Source organism: Anolis sagrei, chromosome 1 (genome assembly GCF_037176765.1).
Source record: "Anolis sagrei isolate rAnoSag1 chromosome 1, rAnoSag1.mat, whole genome shotgun sequence".
Taxonomy (NCBI): domain Eukaryota; kingdom Metazoa; phylum Chordata; class Lepidosauria; order Squamata; family Dactyloidae; genus Anolis; species Anolis sagrei.
In genome coordinates, this window is record NC_090021.1 from 263036939 (window position 1) to 263059434 (window position 22496).

Genomic DNA, 22496 nt, shown 5'->3' on the forward strand with positions numbered 1-22496 from the left:
AGAATCAAGCAGTTATTTATTTATTTTCCATATTTATATCCCACCCTTCTCAGCCCCGAATGGGACTCAGAGCATATATCCATAGTGCTTCTCCCAAAGTCTGCTTCTAACCCTAAATCATGTAATGAGAATGATAGACATAAACCATCTTGCTTGACCCCCAGTTTGTTAAACAAAACTAGCTCTGACTTTTTGCCCTTCGTGTAATTAAAAAGAAACCTCTTTATGAAACCTCCATCATAGTCATGCAGGACTTTTAGAGGTTCAATAAATTCTTAATAGGTATCTCAAGATATTTGACTTGGCCCCACACCAAACACAAGGCTCCAATTACCTTTGGAAGTGCATGTAGGAATACAACATAAATACTTCATTCATTTGTGGAAATGAAATAAAGCCAATGATTGACATTGTATTACAAAGAACAAAATCTGATCCATGCTCTGACTTGCATGGAGATACGTACTAGGTTTCTACAAAAAAATTAGAATTTTAAAACTTTAAAATATTAAAATTTGTTAAATCTATACTTCTGAAATTTGTTAAATCTATACTTCTGAAATTATATCCAACACGTGGGCATGGCCTGCACTTAAAACTTAAGAATCAAAACTTACACAATCCTTTTTCGCTTTAATTTTGTAATAATCGGAAGTCTCCCGAAGTCAGTTTCATATTCATGGCAAGCAGCCAAAAAGGCTCCCATAACTCTTTAAATTAATGGCCTCTTGCCATTAGAAGAGGGAAAGCAGGGAGAAAGCAGAGTTCACTGGGAAAGAAAGCACAGAACTCTGGGAAATGTAGTTTGGCAAAGCGAGGAGCCTTATGGCAGAAAATTCAAAAGGCCCTACCCTAAACTACATTTCCCAGAATTCTGTTGAGCATCAGAAAGCCCCAATCAGGAGAGGGGAGAGATTTTTCCCTCTTTAGCTGCAACCAGTCAGAGATCATAATAATACTAATAATAATACTTTATTTATACCCCGCCACCATCTCCCCAACGGGACTCGGGGCAGCTTACATGAGGCCAAGCCCAACAAAATACATCAGTAAAAACAACAAAGCAAGCAAGCAAATAAAACACAATACAATATCATAAATAACATAACATAAGCAATAACACAAAAAAGATTTAAAACACTATGGGCAGGGCCAGACGTAGTAATTTTTTTAAAAAAATACTGGGTGTGATCAGAAGTAGGTTATCTAAACAAGGGGGGGGGGGTTAAAGGATAATGTAGGGGTACCAATCCAGCAGGGATAATGTAGGGATATCACTCAAGAAAGTGCTTCAGGGGACATATTGCAGAAAATTGGTCAGATCAGGGCATTGTTTCCTTTATTCAGGGAAGGCACACTGGAACAGCCATGTTTTCAAACTCCTCCTAAAGACTGCCAATGTGGGGGCTTGTCTGATATCCTTGGGGAATGAGTTCCAGAGACCGGGGGCCACCATAGAAAAGTTCCAAGAAATTGCCAAATCTACAAAGAGGAGAACTGACTGATACTTCAATACTAGTAAGTAAATCTGTGTTGGGCTGGGAAGAAATCCCTAAATGGATGGCCCTTGGGTGTCCCCTCCAACTCTAGGATTCTATGAAAATGTAGAATGTAGAAATAATAATAATAATAATAATAATAATAATAATAATTTATTTATTTATATTCCTCCCTATCTTCCCAGAGGGACTCAGGGCGGATTCCAAACATATAAAGCAAACATTCAATGCCCAGATTGGTTTCTATTGGTTTCTATTGGTTAATATGAGAGACATTCAATGAGATAGCTGTTGTAACTTAAAAAAATGTTTTTGTCAAAACTTTTTTAAAAATCACTAAAATCAGATGTATGAATATTTCTGAAAGTTGGGGATAATCATTCCCTGTTATCTTGTGACATTGTATTTAAGGGATAGCTCCTATAGGTTTTTAAAAATATTATTTATAAAAACTTTGAAAATTTCCCAAAAATCTGTGGATGTGTGAAATATTCTCAAACTTGATGGGCCAACAGTGGTAAATGTGTTCTACCATTGTAACATGTTTCACCCCAATAGCTGTAAAATTAGGGAGAAAGGGGCTCCTGAAGTTTTCACAGGTATAGTAATTATGTGCAATTGCTATAATGAAAAAGTAACGAAATGTCATTATTCTCTGTAGTAATGAAATTTTCACTAACCCTACTTTAGAAACACTTCAGAAATGAAATGCCAGCACTCTCTAATTTTGTAATGACTTTTGAAACATTTTTATCCATCATACATGCCTACATAACCTCTGTTCAATTCTTTCTTTTCTTCCTTTTTTCTTTTTTCTTTTTCTTTTTCTCTACCTCTGGCTTTCTTAAATCTTTCTGCTTCTCCCCACCTAATCTGCAACCTGACTATTGTCTCCACACTGTCTCTAGCAGCTGTTCTACTTTTTTAAAAAAATCAGCCAGCACCTACATACATATATAAGATTCCAGAATGCTTTATCTATTTTAATAGCAGCTGAAGTATCTAAGAGGCCCAGCTGTCTGCCACAATAGTTGTCTTCAAAGTAGCAGCTGGATGGAAGCTTTCTGTGCAGCTCCACTGTAGCCCATATACAGAGGAGGCTAATGGTCCAAGGGAGTATAGTGGAATTCTTACTATGTTTAATTTCATATGCTTGCATTCTCATATAACATTACTTGGCTCAAGGGCTCATATATTCCACAGGTAGAACATGGAATATACCCCTTCAATCAAGGAAGCATATGTGGAAGGGAGAAAAATAATCTCTATAAAAGCTGGCAATGACATGAAGCTGTTACACTGCCATTTCTTCACATTCTTACACTACAGAAAGTAAAATAGCACACACGTGCACACACATCACATAGTTTTTGAGCGAAGCTTTCTAATCTCATTCATATAACTTTTGCAGTCCTCTAAGAAAGCAAATAGCATCCTTGAAATCTGAAAATGTCCAAAGAACAGGGAACATAAACTTTTCTATGTCTTGTTCCATGCACACACAAAAAGGACAAAGACCCACCAATGCTCAGGGGAGATTCCTCTTTGTAAACCAAGCAAATAACTCCATCTCCTGATTTATTTCCATTATGAAAGGGTTTAATAGAGAATAACATAAGGTAGTCAACAGGAGATATATTAGCTGCATCAGATATTATTTGTGTGAAGTTTGAAAGAAAAAACTAATGTGAGGTTTTGTAGTTTTCTTGAAAAGTGCTTTATGCAAATATTCAGCAGGCCCCATAGATGGTGGAAAGACCTTGGTGGCAGCAGCATGCTTCCTAGGCAGGAGTTTGGGTGTGTGTGTGTGGGGGGGGGGGGGGCACAGAGCCTCTGACTGCTTTGTGGAGCCCTAATGGCTCCACAGAGCACAGTTTGAGAACCACTGGTATAACTCATTGCCAACCTTGCCACAAGGCAAAATGAGATGACCAACCCCAGTAACAAGTGCTAAGGAAAAAGCATGGTTCCCCTTCTCTTAGCTTTTACTGAAAGGCAAAGCTATATAAGCTACATGCATTTCTTGGATCCCAATTCTAGCTTTTGATTTCACAGCGTTGTTGCATTGCCAGTATTTATATAGTTTTGGAATCCATTATCCAGAATTCTAAAATAAAAATACCATCAAAATCTGAAATTGGGTGGCTAAGATCATTGTTTTCCGATGGTTCAATATGCAAAAACTTTGTTTCATTCACAAAATTATTAAAAATAATATCAAATTGCCTTCAGGCTATGTGTCTAAGGAGTATATGAAAACTAAATGATTTTTTTGTTTAAATTTGAGTTCCGTCCCCAAGATATCTCATTATGTGCAAATACAGCTATTCCAAAATTGAAATCCAAAAGTCAAAACACTTCTAGTCCCAAGTATTTCAGATAAGGGATACCCAACCTGTATAAAAATTTGCATCTGTATAGCTGTTTGCATCTGCTATGCTGAATTGCTGGTTGAAGAAGAAGCTGCTGGGAACATGGCAAATAGCTAAAGAAAGAAATAGCTAAGCCAATGACTGAAAGTAACTCTTTTTAGCTCTCAAGTGAGCTTCTGGGAAGATTGATGCAAACATGACTATGCTAGACAATTGTGCTACAGATGACAGTGCACAGTTTTTGCCAAATTTATCACTACAAAGAAAAAGGGCCCTTTCACACTGTGCAATTATAACACTTTGCTTATGTTTTAACTTTCCTCGCTGTTTCCTGAAGTTGGTTGTTTAGTGAGACATTAGGGCTCTCTGGGGGGAACACTCCTTTTGTGAACTGTAAATCCCAGGATACCATAGGATACCACCATAGCAATTAAAGTGGAGCTACTGTCACTCCCCCCCTCCACACACACACACACACATTTGCAGTCTTGTGAATTTGATTTTTCATGTATTTGAACATTTGAATAAAAATGTTCTCTTAATGAATCTCCAGGTCCTCCAGTGTGGCTTCATCTTTAATTTCCTCCAGTCATGTTGGAGGACCTAGAGATTTATAAATATAACACCTCTTTAGGAATTTCTAGATATAATTCTAGAGTCATGCTAGAAATGACTAGAGGGGTATTTTTTTCTCAGATACACAATATTATTTGTGGTTTTTCATTTTCAGGTCCTCTAACCACAGTGGATGTAGAGTGTTGTAGAGTACGAAAAGATCCAAAGTGATAGTTCTGTGTCTCCTTGCCATCTTTTCCTCCATCACAAAGAAAAATGCCTTGTGTTGGATCTAAGCAAGGCATGTGTTTATCTACTTGATTTATATGCCACTATTCTCTCCACCTAGTCCGCAAAACAACTTATGATATTTTAATCAGCTATTCTGATTTTACAAATGTTAATAAATCAAGTAAAAAGCACATCTTTTAAAACAATTTGAAAAGAATCCATGTAAAAAAAGAACATTTTTGAAACAATTTAAAAATAGAAGATAAAGAAAACACAGTACACAACTTTCAAACACCCTTTTGCCCCATCATTTCAGAATCAAATCCTTGCATAAATTTTTAAAAAAAGTATTTGCCAGATTGTAAAAAGAGAGCAGAGGGGGCCAACCAGACCTTCTGTAGAGTGGAGTTTCACAACCTGAGTTCTGTCCAAGTAGATCATTATTTGGTGAATGTTTTCACAAAGAGTGTCAATGAGAGAAGAAGTAGTGTTTGGCAATGATCGACAATTTAGTGAAAATTTATGAACCATTTCAACTCTGCACTATAATTAGCCCTGAATTGCTGTAACAGATGTTCACTTTAAATGGTGGGGGAAATAATAATAGAATACTAAGGCTGTATATGCACCCTATATATTCACACCTAAGTCTAGAACTTTCTTTTCAGGAGAACCTAAAAGGAAGCACCAACCCCCTCTACTCTCTTTGGCACCACTTCTGGCATGGATGGGAAAAACTGGTGACAGATAGGAGGAACTGCTAACCCAAGGTGGCATTGATGCTTTCCCTTCTCCATGGAATGACCCTCAACTTATTCACAGGTAATATCAAAATCCACAATTTTAGCCAAAAATAATAATCTTCCGTTGACTTATACATGGTATCTACTTATACAAGACTATACATAGTACTTCTAGGACTTTTAAAAGAGCATTTGGACCATGATTGGCAAATTAAATATTGCCTAACGAAGGTATGTTGAAACTTTCATCACAACTACTTTTGTGGCCAGGCAGATAAAATTATCCCTCCACTTTGAGAGGTTTCATACTTCTGGTTTTGTTTATTTACAAGCTTTTACTGTTATACCTTTCTGGAGGCCATTGTGTAATCATTCACATGGAAGCCCTTTCATCAGGGCTTCCATGTGAAGTTCTGATAAGGTGAGGAGAGGCAAGGGATTGCTGGCCATGCCATGCTTAACTACCTAAGATGGGGCTGGCATGTGAATATTCACACATCAGCCCATCCATTAACTTATCCTGGGGATCTGGCTCCTTTTTCACTTCTTTTGTTCCATGAGTGTCTGTTTTGTCTGTGCAAAGGAAGGGAGGTACTGTGGAGAACAAAAACACACAACACACAAGAAGTGACACTGCAGGCATAGGTAAGGCCTATTCCTCTTCCTGTATTCTGTTTGTTTTGCCTGGTACTGCCCCTCCTTTAACCAAGTGAAAGCGACATACACAGCACACAGAAAGAGGAAAAGGTGACAGAAGCTACAGAGTACGTGAAGTCCCTTACAAGGTTGGCTCCTTCTCCTCTTCCCACTGGGACCAAGGCATATATTTCCCACCATACCTCCCACATTTGGGAGTCTTCCATCTTTGCAGTGAAACTGGACCAATAACCCTTGCAAAAGTGAAATGACAACTGTAGAACAATGAAGGAAGTACACTGAAATCAATGTGAAAACCATAAAAGTGTGCCATCATAAATAGAAGTTAAGATGGCTGCTGCCCTTTTATTTTTTGAAATAAATAAAACTCTCTGACTGCTGATCATTATGACTTTTACCTTTCCAAACTTGTTCACCTCAATGCAATTTTCTTTAAATTTTTCCTGTAAAGTTTCTGCTAGTCGACAGAGCAAGGCACCATTATCCAGTTTCTCCATGAAGGTTTCAGCTGTTATTTCCTTTCCTGAAATGAAATTAAGATAGTAGCAATCATTATCAGATCTGAATAATCCTCATTCTATGAGGAAATTTTGTTGTGCTGTAAATCTAAGTCTTTAACAAACTGTGGTTGCTTCTTGTTAAAGAACATTATCAATGCACATTCTTCTTAAAAAAACAAACCAAGGAGTCATTGGTTAAGAAAAAATATATAGCCACAGCTTAAAGCTAGAAAAATATTATTTGTATTGTGGTTTCCTTCTTTTTGTACAAGATAGGATAAGCCTCAAGTGTGTTTCTCCACACTTCCCTTTCTTTTTCGATTGTGTCTGCAAGGAAAAGATCAATTTTGCTTCTAGTTCTAAACAAACCACTGTTCCTTAGAAATTATTTATTCAATTGCTTAAAGTATTTAAGATACTTTTGGGTATACCATAGTGAGCATGACCACAAGTGCAGAAAGCATGAAATGCAATAAAACACAATCTTCATAAAATATAACAGGGTAGAAATGTTTTAACTTGGAGGCATTTCACACTACACAGTTATAGAAATATCGTACATTTCATATGATGTTGCATAGTTTCACATTTTAACATCCTGTGGAATCCTGGGATTTGCAGTTCAAAGAGAGGTCCTTAGAATTCTCTCCCAGAATTCTAGCATGTCACCAAATTACAAACTACAGGATATTGCAGGGTTCAGTAGGGGTGTGGGAAACAGCACAAAATCTGTTGTGTTTTGGTTCTGTTTTTGTTCTGGTTCTGTTCCCCTCCCCCTCCCCCTGGTTCTGTTTTTGGGACAATTCTTTCCAAAACAGAAATGGAACTCAGGGTATCAAATTATGAATCTGTACAGCCCCCCTCCTACTCTCCCAGAATCTCCCTGAAATTCAAAAATAGAACAAAAACAGAATGGATTTGCACAGCCCTAGGATTCAACCACTTAAAAATGGAATACCAATCACTCTGTAGTGTGAAACCAGTCCTTGGTGCTAAAAAGACTGAAACACTGACATCAATAACAGCATGATATATTTTGTTTTGTTAATTTTCACTTATAACACATTAAGAGTATACTTTGAGAAATGTCTTTCTGTAGAATTTCAGTAGTGAGAGACAGAGATGTGTCCTTTAGATATTTTGATCCTAAACAATTTGTATTTTCAAGGCAAGTTGCAGAATCTTGTATTGTGCTTGAAGGCAGACTGGTAGCAACTGAAGGATTACCGTAATATGATTACAACTAGCTATACTAGTCAAGATTCCAGCGGCTGCATTCTCCAGCATGTCTTCAAACTCTACAATACAAGGTGTAAATCTTCATGTTCTTGTCCTCACAGGCAAGAATGAATAATTTTTCCAACCCTTTCCCTACTGAATGAGAAGATAAAGATTTCTGTGCACTTCCTAATTGCAATATGTCCTTGAAGAAGTTGCTTGGGGAATTGTTTTGCAAAGAAAGACATGTTTCCTACACAAGGAACAGTCCTTGAAATATTCTTTCAAGTTGTGCTACAGTATAATCAGGAGGTTATAAGTGCATCTGCCACTAAGGTCATTTTGTCTCTGTTCAAGAAAAAAATGTAATAATGGAACTGAGTCATTAAGCCGTGAAGGTTGCCAATGGGTCAAGTAATACTGCCAAGCTATGTACCTCTTCCATCATAGTAATCCCATCCATCAGCATAAAGTGGATTTAAAACAGGGATTGACACTGTATAATCTAGGGATCACATGGTACGCATCAAGACTTTTTGATGGTTACCAAAATTACCCAAATCTTCCTTGGACCACACTTTTCAGGCAAAATGGTGAAGTGCTTTTCTCAGGAGTTACCAAGATGGGAAATTATTCCTGAAATAGCTAATCAGATCCTTCTACAATGCTTAACATTAAAAAGCACCTATTCTTCACAATAATAACTGTACTTTTTGGACACATCTGGTTCAGTTTACCTTTTTTCCCATTTTCTGGCAGACTATGCAGTTCCCAAGGGCAGAAGGAGCAGAAAATTGGCTCACAGACCTGCTAAAGCCGCCCACACCAGCTTTAAACTACGGTTAATGAAATAACAATCCAGAACCCTAACAGTGGTTTCAGATTCTGGCTTCTGAAAACATTATTCAAACAAACCACAGTTCATTTCATGCAGACATTATGGGGAACTGTGGATGGTTTAAAAACAGAAAACAAATTATTTCATCTAGTCTTTTGATGGCCAAAAGAGAATGTGAGGCACGGAAAACATACAAGCTAAATCTTATTGCAGCTCATATATGTAGCATGAAGTCACTGTTTCTAGTTATGTCTAAACAAAAACACCACAAAGAAATATCAATTCATAATGAAATGTTGCATTCTCAATCTGATGCACAAAAACAGAAATGAGGAAAATGAAAAACTATTAGCATGATGAAAAAAAATCAAATGGGTTTGGCTAGAGAAAGAATATGAACCAAAACCAACTGTAGGTCTTACAAAAGATGTTTTCTCATCAATTCTGGATGATTCAAATACTGTGACTTGTTACCATAACTTTTCACTTACATAGTGCATAGGGATGCAAATCTTGGCTTATTTCATTCTCACATGTAAGAAAAGAAAGTTTCAGAAATGTTGTCTCTGCAGGACAGTTTTTGTACTTCTTCCACTATTGTTTTTACACTATGGGCATATTATCATTCCAAAATTGTTTGTGCAAAAAGGGTTTTTTTTGTTTTGTTTTGTTTTCAACCCAGTGCCCAACAACTGCCATTCTGTCAGTAACATCCTCAGATAGACATCCAATTTATGCCTACATATGTTTCTTTTTTTAGCCATCATTGAGAGAGAAAAGCACAATATCCCTCTTTGCAAAAAACGTTTACCCAAGATGCACTGTTTCTGTATGCTAACCATAGCCAGAAAATACACGGGCCGGGGGGGGGGGGGGGGAGCAAAACTTTTTTTTAGCAAATCATAAAGAGTAGGCTCATAATACAAAATAATTTAAATTCAATTGCTCATTATATATTTTGTATATAGGCTTAATTAAATCAAATTTCTATTTTAGATACAAAGTTTCAAGTCTAAAAAACTTAATATGACTCTTAATTGGTAATTTAGTGGTTACAAAAAGAATAACACAACACCTCTTGGAAACACTTGAAAACTGTGTCAATACACTTTGACAGAAAATAGGCTCCATCAATAAACTTCGGTGAACACTCCAGAGTGCAAGTTCAGTCAATCCTTCTTGCCCCAGTGTGCTTCTTATGTATATTTTCAACCATTTCAGACTTTAAAACAACCTTTCATTTGTAGCTGTTGACACTGACAATGTTGTAGAAATCTGAAGAAGTTTCTTCACATTTGGAAAAAGAAACTGTTTATCACAGACAAGATATGCTTCCAGTGGATTTGATAGTTTTTACATAGATGCAATCTTTTTGCTTTTTCTATACCACAGGTCAGCCTCTTCCTTCAGTGAGTCAGTATCTTGAAGGCATTCATTGTAAAGTTCTGCGCATTTGTTCACTTTGTATTTCAAAAGGCCACAATTAATAGGGAGGAACAGTTGCAGTTCCTAAACTACTTTCCTAGAAGCCCCCAGTAACACAATGGGTTAAACCCTTGTGTCAGCAGGATTGAAGACCGACAGGTCAGAGGTTTGAATCCAGGGAGAGTGCAGATGAACTCCCTCTGTCAGCTCCAGCTTCCCATGTGGAGACATGAGAGAAGCCTCCCACAAGGATGGTAAAACATCAAAATGTCTAGGTGTCCCCTGGGCAACATCCTTGCAGATGGCCAATTCTCTCACACCAGAAGCAAGTTGCATTTTCTCAAGTCATTCCTGATGTGAAAACAAAAACAAACCACTTTCCTGTGCCTTGTAAACCTTTCTTTAGGCAGACTGCAGATAATGAGCTGGTTGATAGGAGACTCAGTTTTTGTAAACTTTGTGCTGCTCAACAGAATCTCTGAAGGTAACAAGGCATGATTTCATGTGTATATAAGAGAGCTGGGGGGGGGGGGGGTTCCAGCCAGTCTGGTCAACATTGGCAATGGAGGCAACAGCTCTTGCCAAGTACTAGTCAAGCTTTCTGAGGGAATTCTAGTTCCATGTCTTTGCTCCTGTTTCATGTTTCCAAATTTGATGCATTGCATTGGATTCTATGCTGCCTTATACATTCTGCTTTTCTTGTATTCCTGTTCTGGATGTCCTGTTACTTTGGAATTTTGGAGTACTCTTGTACCTTGAATCTTGTGGACTATTTTATACGTATAGACATTGAATTTATTTACTATTTTTGCTACAATGCTTTTTATATAATTATTAATAAACTGCTGATTTAACTTGGACTGGGGAGTGGTGGTTAAGTACAGAGGTGTTCCTGGCCTGGAGTGCAACACAGACTACAGAAAATGTCCATATCTATTCTTTGTGATGTTTTCCTAAACTGAAGGAATGATGAAGGAAGCTTTCTTAGGATGTGCATGGTTACTGCAAATTCAGCCTTCAAAACAGCTAAAACAATGTGTCCAGCTTGAGAAGAAATCTCACTGTTGCATAGATGACTCTTCTTTAGTTCTTCAAGTGTTCTCACCACCACAACTGTACACTTCATCAAAACCTAAAACTGCATCATGTCAGTCAACCCAACGGGTTTCACAAAGTGGCAACAGGTTGTTTGCTCTTGCTTCAGAGATTTTTCTTAAATAGTTCCAGTCTGATAGATGATGCTCCAAAGAAATTGCACACACATGATATTATTCCTTGGCAGTTTCTAACAGGTGTAATGTGCTGTCTTCATGCTGAAAATGTTGATTAAGCATCCATAGCGTCAAAACCTGGTTGCTTCCACTATGTCGGCTGTTGCTGCTATTGCAATGTAAATTTGTGGAAAGATAGGTAATGATAGTGTTAACAAATTATCAAAATTTTGTTGAGATAGTCCTTGCAGTTTTGGAGGAACACTAAGATTTGCTTCCCATAGACTCAGCATGGGGATTTGGTTAACCAGGTAAAATTCATGAATAAACTAATGGATTTTTAACCTGACTTTTTTGGGGGGTGCCCCCCTGCCCCGCTACAGGTTTTCCTACCCTCAACACTGCCAAGAGAGAGCAGGGAGCAGCCAGCTATGTTCTGATAGCAAGATACAAGAACATGCAAGTACCCTATGGCAGTAATCTAGTGTTCAAGTGTCTCAAAGGGTGAAGCTGGCATTGTGAGTCCAATGATCAGAATATAGATGGGAAGTAATCTGCTGTCAACTTTCAACCAATATGTGACTGGGGTTTGCAGGGAAACAGTGAGTGTCTGGGGTGGTGAGATTCAGAGGAAATACTTCTGCCTAGTAGAGTTTCACACTATATATTTTCAGTGCATGATTTCCTCTAACATTTGTGTACAAAAAATAGACAGTTTCTCCCTCTCAAAATATTGAGGTTTGTGCAAACAGCAAGTTTCTTTTACACTCCCTTCAGTATTTTATGCAAACTATTGTTTTTTACAGAAATGTAAAATATTTTTTGGATGTCGATCATTTTCTCAAAAAAAAGTCTCAAAATGTGTCAAGATACTCATTGTTATCAAAGGTAAACAAACCTGTGAGTCAGCCAGTGTTATGTATAGGCAGTCCCCAAGTTACGAACAAGATAGGTTCTGCAGGTTTGCTCTTAAGTTGAATTTGTATGTAAGTCAGAACAGGTACATTTTAGAGTGTAACTCTAGACACACACACACACACACATACAAAAGCTTTGGATTGCATAGGGATGGGCTAAAACCCCTGTGAGGTTTGTTTTGCTCTCTGTTCTGAAGATTTCACCTCACTTTCTGTCCCTGTGATAACTGAATTTGGAAAAGTTTGGCCTGTTATGGAAACAAGGATTGGGGATAAAGCTTCAGTGGAAACCACTTTTCCCCATAATAGTAACTGTTTCAGGAGTGAATTTCAATTCTGAGGGCTAGATTCCTCTTCCTGTTGTCTCAGCCCTGTTCTTAACTATGAGTCGGATGTTTATAACTCTGGGACTGCCTGCATTGGTTTGAGCGTTGGAGTACAACTCTGGAGGCCAGTGTTCAAATGCCCATTCATCCACGAAACTCACTGTATTACTTTGGGCAAGCTTCCGAGGAAGGCAATGGCAAATCTATTCTGAATAAATCTAGTCATGAAAAACACGTGATAGGTTTGCTTCAAATCACCATAGGTTAGAAATGACTTGAAGACACTCAACAGAACTGCTTAAATATCTTGCTCTGTACTGCAGGATAAATACAAATTCACCCTTCAGCATATTTCACTACAAATTTTCCCTCACATGTTTTCATTGCATGGCAAGCCAGAGATCTTAAAGTAAGCTATTGTGTTGTGAAAATCAAGACACTACTCTGCTCTGTTGTGTTCCTCTACAAAGAAAGTTGAGGCAAACAATTTTTTTGGGTTTGTTGAAGGATTATGTCACTGATTTGTTGAGAAAAAAGAGCAAATGTCCACAAGTTCATAAAATGTGTTAAGTCCCATCCAAGAGAAAAGAAGGATATAAATTAAGAAAATAAAACACATGGAACAAATAACAGGCATTTCTTCATGTAGCACATTACTCAGTCATCAATAGCTAGGATCCCCATGGCTCCTTTGCTTAGTGTATCTTGTGAATATGTTCTCAAGACTGTATCCACACAGACAGGTTTATTTTTTAATTACTCAAAATGGTGCCCCAAAGAATAAGCAGAAGATACATGTTATGCTAAACTGGTCTAGTATTGAAAATTATGTGAGATCATCTGAGAGAGGAGAAAACTATGAGCTCTGACCCACACGGAGATTTAAAGAAAATGGGGTGTAAATGTCATAAATGAAACAAGAATTCACATACTGTGATGCAAAAGAAGTAAACACTATAATAATATTTTACAATATTGTGCAGTGCTGATAGAAGGAATATTTGGGCCTCCAACTATTGATAGACTTCAATTTACATTGATATTAGTCAGCACACCCAGCTATAAGAAGTTCAACATCTGGAAGACAACATGTGTTCCCCATTCCTGGTTCAGTAGCTGTAATCTGAAGAATCACCACACTTTTTCTTCCTCCTAAAGACATTTGTAGAATAAATTTGATTGATTGCTTGATTGATTGCTTGATTGATTGATGTTAATGTTAATAAATTGAGTGAGTGGATGGGTAAATAAGTAGTTCAGGAAGAGACCAGAAGATTTCCTCTAGACCCAAGGTTGCATGAATAAAAAGCAATCTAAAGTAATTAATTACCCTTTAATAAAGTACTTTCAACCATTACTGGAATGAGTGTGTTCCAAGCTGCTCTTCACACTATTTGTCAGTTAGAAATTGTGTGAAGGAGTTGTTGAATACAGACATGGAGATTGCCATCTGTTTCACCCTGATCGCTTAGACCCATCAAGATGATAAATATTTCTAAATATTGTACTGTTTGTTTTAAAATGGGTGGGAGGTGAGCACTTTTGCTTCCACTGAAAACTTATGGACTTTGTGGCATAGTGCCAAAACAGCTACACTATTCAACCACATACATGCCTGCGAAGGCAAAGGAGTAGCACTGACTAAGATGTCGTATGGTGAGTACTTATGGTAGAACCAATTAGAAATAATGGCCACAGTACTATTCAATTTCATTTATATGTGAGTGAGAGAGCCCAGCACAATGAAATACGATGCTTCCTAGAAGCAGAGTTAGAAGAACGTCTATGAGCCATCTAGCTCACCCTTGCCATAGTCAATCAATTCCATGAAACAGTTTCTGCTTTAAAAACATCAGTGAATGAGAGTCCACCACTTGCTGAGTTGGGAACTTTATAATTTTATACAATTATTGTGCTATTCTTCTACTTTAATCAACATGGCAAATTCAATGGCATCCTGGAATATGTAATTTGGGGAACCACTGGTTATCTCTGGCTGATAACCCAAAATATCTGGTTTGAACTGGGTTATCCGAGTCCCCACTCAAATAATGTGGGATTTCTGCCTTGATATTCTGGGATATAGGGCTGTGTGGAAGGGCCCTAAACTGCAAATCCCAAGACCCTAAGAGATTCACCCATAGTATTATAGTAGCGTAGTGTAAAAGAGTATTGATGTTTACCTCATACTAAGTATCTATCTTCCAGGACTACGTTAGCTTACAATATGGAACTGACTGCCTTCCCCCATGTTCTGTTGCAAAGAATAAAACTAGAAAGATGAATTTAAAAGAGCTATGAAGGTATGAGTTAGTTTCCAGTCAGTTACGGAAAAGGAACCAGCACAAGAACATCGGATCCTCCTGGGCTCAAATGGCATATTTTCATATCATAATGGCACACTGTGCCATCATACCACATAACTCATAACCAGATTTTTAATATTAGCTTCAGCTGTAAAATGCCACCTTCAAAAACACAGAACTATTTTCTCTGAATCAGTAAAAAAAATCTAATAAATTTGAGATTTAAAAGATTTGTTGGGAGTAATAGGGCTTAGGGAAATCATTAAAAGGATATTGGCAAGACTATGGTATCCTCAGTGCTTTGGGAAATACCTAATTTCAGCAAACAACAACAATAAGTGTTTCTTGCTGTTGCAAAGCCAAAGATTTGGCCGGTGAATTTTAATGAATTCAAGGCCACTCTAGTGAAGGATAAGATGAGTTGTAATCCAACAAATCTGATGATGATGATGATGATGATGATGATGATGATGATGATGATGATGATAATATATCCTGCCACCATCTCCCTAAAGGGATATGGGGCGAATTACAGATGGCACACAATGCCTAACAACAAACATAAAAATGAAGCACAATATAAAATACAATAAAATAAAACATATACACAGTTTTGAGCTAAATCCAATGAGCATCTCACTTACGGGAGAACCATTGACAGAAATGACATATAGGTTAGTCATAGTCACAAAAATTGCAAACCCCATTCATTTGAAATTGTGTATGCTAAATAGGATTAACACTGGCTTTAACTCTCTGAACTTTAACTAAGAGTGTATTGATGACTGCAGTGCTTGGCCCATACACTGTTTCTGCCACATAAATTCATTTGGAAAAATACAGTCTCTGACTTGTGAGAGTAATATCTATTGCTTTCAAATAGTACTCAAAAGTAACCCTGATGTACACCTTTAAAATTTGTTTAATAGAGTACAATTATCTCTAACTTTGAGTGTGGTATTTGTGGTCTGGACACTAATATTGAATGAGAAAATCCTACAATCTTTGATGAAGCAAAATGAGAGTTTGTTGGCAACCTAAAGCAAGCAGTTTCACATGTGTAAAGTCAAATATGAAATTGGCAAGGAAGCTCTCACAGAATAGTGAGGCTTGTTAATAGCCACATGAAATGTCAGTTCTTGTTAAGTTTTTTAGAAGGATGGAAATGTTCAAAATCTATATATGACAAACACATAGCAACATGCTGACTTAAGCATATGGTTAAATTTTTATTTTTATATTGCACATTACGTACAACCTAATTCCTCAATAATATTAGCCAGATATTCAGTTATCTATTTCACCAGTTAGGTATTCAGTGCTGTGGGCTCAGTATCCTTCTGTACGTCTCCACAGTCATGTCCCAGATTTAGCAATGTGTTGGTGTATGAGCCTGTCATGGGTTATCATTTTAGCAGTAGGAGGGAGGAAAAGAGTAAGGATAGATTTTAATAGATCGGTAATGGACTTCAGAAAGGTCAAAAGGCTTGCTTTTAAATACAGAATAATATAGAATAAGAGAAATAATTATTTAAGAACAAATGCTTTTAAAAAATAAATAATTATCTTCATAGTAATATAATTTGTAGCAAAAGTCAATGGTTGCTTACCTCAAACACAGAAAGAACATTATGGATGGATCTATACTGCCATATAATCCAGTGCAAGTAATCTGCATTCATAAACTGGATTATATGACAATGTAGATGTATTGATGACTGCAGTGTATGTTAGATCATTTATGTGCTTTTTACAGAAGATTATCTTTAGGCTTAACACAGCAGCTTCCAGTAAATATCTCAGGTTTGTATTTTTGTTTGTTTGTTTTATCTCCCACCCCTTAAACTGACTTTAGCCAAGGGATGTTTGAAATCCTGGAGTATTCTGGAGCTCTGAAGCAGTCTGGACAGTCAGGTCCAATTTGACTCAATTCCCTGTCCATACAGGGAAGGGGATGACTTATGCCCATGTCACTACTGCCGCAATTACTTGCTGGCTGTAGAGCTCCATCTGAGTGCCTAGCAATCATCTGTCATGTCAGTGATGTCAGAAAGCAGTACCCACTTGTCTAGCAAGAAAGTGATAAGATGACCCCCTTCTTCTTGCTGATTTTTTTCGTACCAGGAACAACTCGAGAAACCGCAAGTCATTTCTGGTGTGAGAGAATTGGCTGTCTGCAAGGACGTTGCCAAGGGGACGCCCGGATGTTTGATATTTAACTATCCTTGTGGGAGGTTTCTCTCATGTCCCCACATGGGGAGCTGGAAATGACAGAGAGAGCTCATCCCGCTCTCCCCGGATTTGAACCGCTGACCTGCCAGTCAGCAGCCCTACTGGGACAAGGGTTTAACCCACTGCACCACTGAGGGCTCCTTCTTGCAGATGACATCAGTAGAAGCAATCATCAAAACTGCCAGGTGACTCACCCAATGCACAACACCCAATGCACATCGGGAAACAGTTCCAAACAACAGCCCTAGGTTCAGCACATATGTGCTAAATCCAGGGCCACTCCAGGCTAAAAGTACATTGAGCTAACCTGGTGTAGACAAGGCACTTATGTTATTAGCAAGAACACATTTGCAGCGTATTTGTGGGGTAGGGGTGGGATTGTGCCTCTTGTGCAAGGATCTAAAGTGCAGGTTCCTGAAATATTGACACCAATAGGCCAGGATTCACACTATCAGGTGTGTGAGAGAGAGATAGAGTTAAAAGTTCAAAAATCTTCATGTATATTATCTAATTATAACGCACGCAGTCTCAGATTTGCAAACATCCGACTTGCAAATGACTCATAGTTAAGAACAGGGGTGAGACAATGGGAAGTAAGAGACATCTACCTCTAGGAAGAAAAATTCACTCCTTAAACAGTATCATGGGGGGGGGGGGATGTTTCCACTGAAGATTCATCACAAATTCTTGTTTCCACAAACCAAAATTTTCAAAATCCAATTATCACAGGGACAGAAAGTGAGGTGAAATCTTCTGAACAGGGGCACAGACAGGAAAGCAAACATCACAAGGGTGTTAACCCTTCCCTATGCTATCCAAAACTCACATATATATATACCTGTTTCGACTCACAAACAAATTCAACTTAAGAACAAACCTATTGAACCTATTTTGTTTGTAAAATGGGGACTTGGAATACTTGGAATGATCATGTATGGTAAATGATAATTGCTCTCCATACTGTATAGCAGAAGAAAGATATAAGCATGAAAAATTCTGATTTCTAGTGCAGTTTCTTACACCAAACATGTAGTAGATGAATCATTTGATATGAATCTGAGGGGAACATGTGAAAAAATCTTGTCTAGGTAGTCAGTTTAACATAAATTAACTACATGTGTGTGTGTGTGTGTGTTTCCTCTCCCATGTGGTAGAACTGTGGAGAGTCCATGGAGAAGTTCTCTGCTGCTAGCATTATGCAACTAATGTGCTGATATGACCATAAAATATTAAATGCATTTATCGAACTGGGACACTTCAGTATCTTGGGCCATTTTGGAGGCAATCAGACCTACACAGATGATGATGATGATGATGATGATGATGATGATGATGACAATAATAACAACAACTTTATTTTTGTACCTCACCTCCATTTCCCCGAAGGGACTCGGGGAGGCTTATATGGGGCCAGGTCTGATCAACACAGTTAAAACATTTAAAATACATTACAAGAGTCTAAAACTAAAAAAAAAAAAAAAACAGCATTATACTAATATATAAAAACAAGTATCAAAACCTACAACTAATAATAAAATTCAATTTATTGTCATGGGTGGGCAGAGTGGTGCCCAGATGGCTACATAATGCTACAAAAAAGCATCTGAGGTTTCATACATATGTGGATTCATTATTCAGAAATGAATGGGTTCAGTTTTCATAGCAAATATAAAATAAATCAAATTGGATTCAAATTTGGTTGTGCTTAGTTCAAATCAAAATCTATGTGAAAATGATGGTCATAACTCAAATTCCTACGCTCTCAAATAGAACTAAATGTAAATAGGTCACCCTAGATGCAATCCATTGTGACATACAATGTCTAGTTTCTGAAGTGATGCTAAACATCTGATATATCACTCCCTCTAACAGTGAACTCAATTTATATTGGCAACATATAGGCAGCTAAAATTGTTTGATGTTTTAAAGAAGTACAACAACCCCCACATATTTTTTACATATTTAATAAAACCATTCAGTGACAAAACAAAATACAGTAAACATTAAACAGCAAGAAGACTTAGCATGATTAGTATCAACATGTTAAGTAACAACAGCTGGAAAAGTAAATTGGGGAAGCAATGAACAGAATGGAAGAAATGGCTGTCTGAATAGCAGAGAAAAGATGCTGTAACCATTTGTTGCAAGTTTAAATTGTGAAAATCATTTCATGGGTTTGTGACAATGCACATTCTCCTCCATACTGTAGAAGTAAAGAAAAAGTGTGGACATTGTGAGAAGCAGAAAAAGGATAGGCTGCTTTGAGGATTGTGGCACAGAGGGAAGATGCTTGAGGACAACTCTGATCCAAGACATTTTGCTGCTGAAGTAAATGGGGAACAATTCAAGTCAAGGTGCATAGTACCAAAGCTGGCAAAGTTATTTTGGAACAGAAAGACTCATAATTCTTGCCCTATTCCTAGACAGAAATATAAATTAAATAACCAACCATTTTCAGTTCTTTCATGACACTCAAAATCCCCTGCTTAAGACAGCCTTATCACTTTGCCTAATGCTAGGGCAGCCCTGTCTGAGGCAGGCGCTTCAATATGAAACATAAGGAATTGTGGTGGTGGCAGAATATAAGCAGCATGTGAAACCTCTTGGCTACTGCCTACATAAATATCAGATCATGTATATTTAGGCTCACCAGGCCATAACAGCTCAGCTGTGCTTCAACAGTCAAGGAGACATATCTCCACACACTGGAGGAGGAAAAGGATGGTGTTTGATTTCATATGGCTTTAATGCTGAGCATCAATCTCCATCCATCCAAGCTGGTGTCAGGCTCCTTTCGCTCAGTGCGAAGGTATTTGGATATGTGCTGGACTTGTGTAATCACAGTGCACCAAAAGACAGAAGTAAGGAGAGAGACTGGTGGGAGAAATATACCCTTGGACATTTAGAGCAGGGCAGTATATAAAACTATGAATCAGCACCATTCATTACCCTTCCTGATGTAGAAGTCTAACATCAGCAGTACAAGACCTGGAGGGAACAAATCTCTGACAGCTGACAGTGCGCTTTAAGACCCAGAAACAATGCAGGATCTTTTAAAAAGAGATTCCACATCTCATGTGGGATGTAAATAAAGGTCATGGGATTTATGAACCCTAGAAGAAATGCCAGCAACTGCTTCAGCTACTAGGCACATTTTACTGTCTGCCTGCCCAGCAAAAAGAATAAATAAATACAAGTTTTTAAAAGGTATTATAGGAAGGGTTCTCCCTTGGCCCTGGTTTGCCATAGTTTTTTAGTTAGACAGGGTCTATGTATCTCTATTGTCCTTTCCACAATCAGATGATACAGAACAACCTTCCAACCTTTACCTAGCCAATATCTTTGCCATTGTGAGCTCTAATCTCATGACAGCACAGAGCTCACTCCTGTGACAGCACAATGATCTGTCCACAGATCTCAGGTTTTGGGCTCTGAAATCCCAGTGAATGGGATACTGCTGAGCTAGCAACCTTATAATGTGCTGCCGCATCAGGATTATAGTAATAATACATTTACAGGCAAATAAAGGTAATGAAAGAAGGAGAAGATACATACTTCAGCAGGTTAACTATTTACTGAGAGCAAGTCTTTCTACTTGTGCTTGAGGAACAAATAAGAAACTGAATTACCTGTAAAAAATCTAACAATAATTACAGTGTTGCAAAACAATCTTACCCAGCAGGTTTGTCAACCATAGAGCCAAATCCTCCTTCATTGGTAACAAATTAGCCTCATGTCTGCTGGCCAGCCACTGGCTATACTGGTGCATGTCGGAGAGGCCAGGGCCTCGGGCCTTGGGGCTCAAGGCAGTGCACATCCTTCAACCACTGGCACTACCTGTTTTTCAAAAACAAAGAAGGGAAGGGAGAAAGAAGTAATTTAGTGTGTCTCATGAAGCACTGGATTTTTATTAGTGGTGGCTGAGAATGGTTCACATTCTATATGAGCTTAAAATAAAAGATGGCAGACAAAAAGAAGTCCATTCCATGAAAACAGTATATATGATGACAACCATATGTTGCTTATTATGACTATCCTGTGGTTAGTCTGACTAGAGGAGACTCATTGGCTATTAGGATCTGCTTATATGTTGACACAGCATTTAACTATTGATTTAAAAAATCCACCCACCCTCATTATTATTGAAATGGAGCATTTTATAGCTGGTGATCTAGGAACATAGAAGAGATGAATGCCTTTGACATATTTACTCTATTGTCAAAAGAACCCCCCTGCAAACCAAATTAAAAAGTCAGATGAAGAAGCAGTTAATCAAAGAGGTAAACTATGTAACAGGCAATTATTTGTTATAAATGGGACAGATTTCTCAAAAATAGAATCTGTCTGACATCTGGAAAAAAGGATAAATAATATTTACACACCCATACCGGTATTCTGAAAGAGACACGAAGCAGATCTACAAGACATTATGAAGTATTTCCAGAGAATTTCCAGCACTTTCTTCAGCTGAAAATAAACTAAACCAGTATTTCCCAAATTAATGAAATGAATCTCTCTTTGACAGTGTGATTTTGGTATCGTAGCTAAGACAACTGCCAACAAGAAACATGGCGGCTATTCCCAGAACAACAGATTTAACAGAGATCAAGTGAAGGAAATAATAATGCATTAAAAGAATATGATCCCAATGTTTAATTAGTATAATATTGGTAAAGCACTTTAGCACATTGAGAATAAATCCTGAACAATAGTTAAAAAGTTCTCAACAGAAATTGGTGAAGAGCAGTTTCTGAAACATTGTCTGAGACTAAATGTGGCACATGGTCAATGGGAAAGATGGGGAAAAAACACAAGGGATTGAGAGAAACCTGGGATATTACAAGAAAGAATTTGGAAGCAAAACCATAACCTCCCTTTTTTTGACTTGTCCCAGGTCACTCAATAGGTTTCCATGGCTGAATGGGGGATATGAATCCTAACCTTCCAAAGTCCTAGTCCAGTGGTGCTCAAACTGTGGGTCCACAGATGTTTTGACCTTCAACTCCCAGAAATTCTAACAGCTGGTAAACTGGCTGGAATTTCTGGGAGTTGTAGGCCAACGCACCTGGGGACCCACAGACTGAGAACCACTGTCCTAGTCCAAAGCTCAAGCCACTATACCACACTGTATCTAGAACTATAATGCTAGTTCTAGTGTTATGGGAGTGGGATATTTTCCTGTTTACTTCCTGCATACTGTGCAGTTTTATTCATCTACATGCCGCCATTTACTCGCCCTTTTCTAACCTTAATGCTTTTTTAAAAGTACAATATGAATCAGTGTGCCATAATGAATTTAAAAAGAATAATAGCTTAATCGTAAAAGGAGTAAGCCAAGAAAGAAAGCTGGATGTTGTCCCAGTTAATGGGCAGGGTCCCAAAGGAAGCCTGGTGATCTGTCAGCTGCATCAGGATTAGAACCTAATAACCTCACAAGTTACATGACTAGGAGCAGGTGGATTTACA

General features: G+C 37.9%; 1 protein-coding gene across 1 annotated transcript in view; it reads right to left on the reverse strand.

The window, feature by feature from the left end:
- Positions 1-22496, reverse strand: part of GAS2 (growth arrest specific 2) — a 156297-nt gene that overhangs the window by 110954 nt on the left and 22847 nt on the right. The window contains exons 2-3 of the mRNA XM_060765846.2: positions 20706-20867; positions 6456-6580 (exon numbers count right to left, since the gene is read on the reverse strand). Coding sequence (XP_060621829.1) covers positions 6456-6580; positions 20706-20847 — 267 coding nt within the window. The 5' untranslated portion in view covers positions 20848-20867. The remainder of the gene's footprint in view (positions 1-6455; positions 6581-20705; positions 20868-22496) is intronic.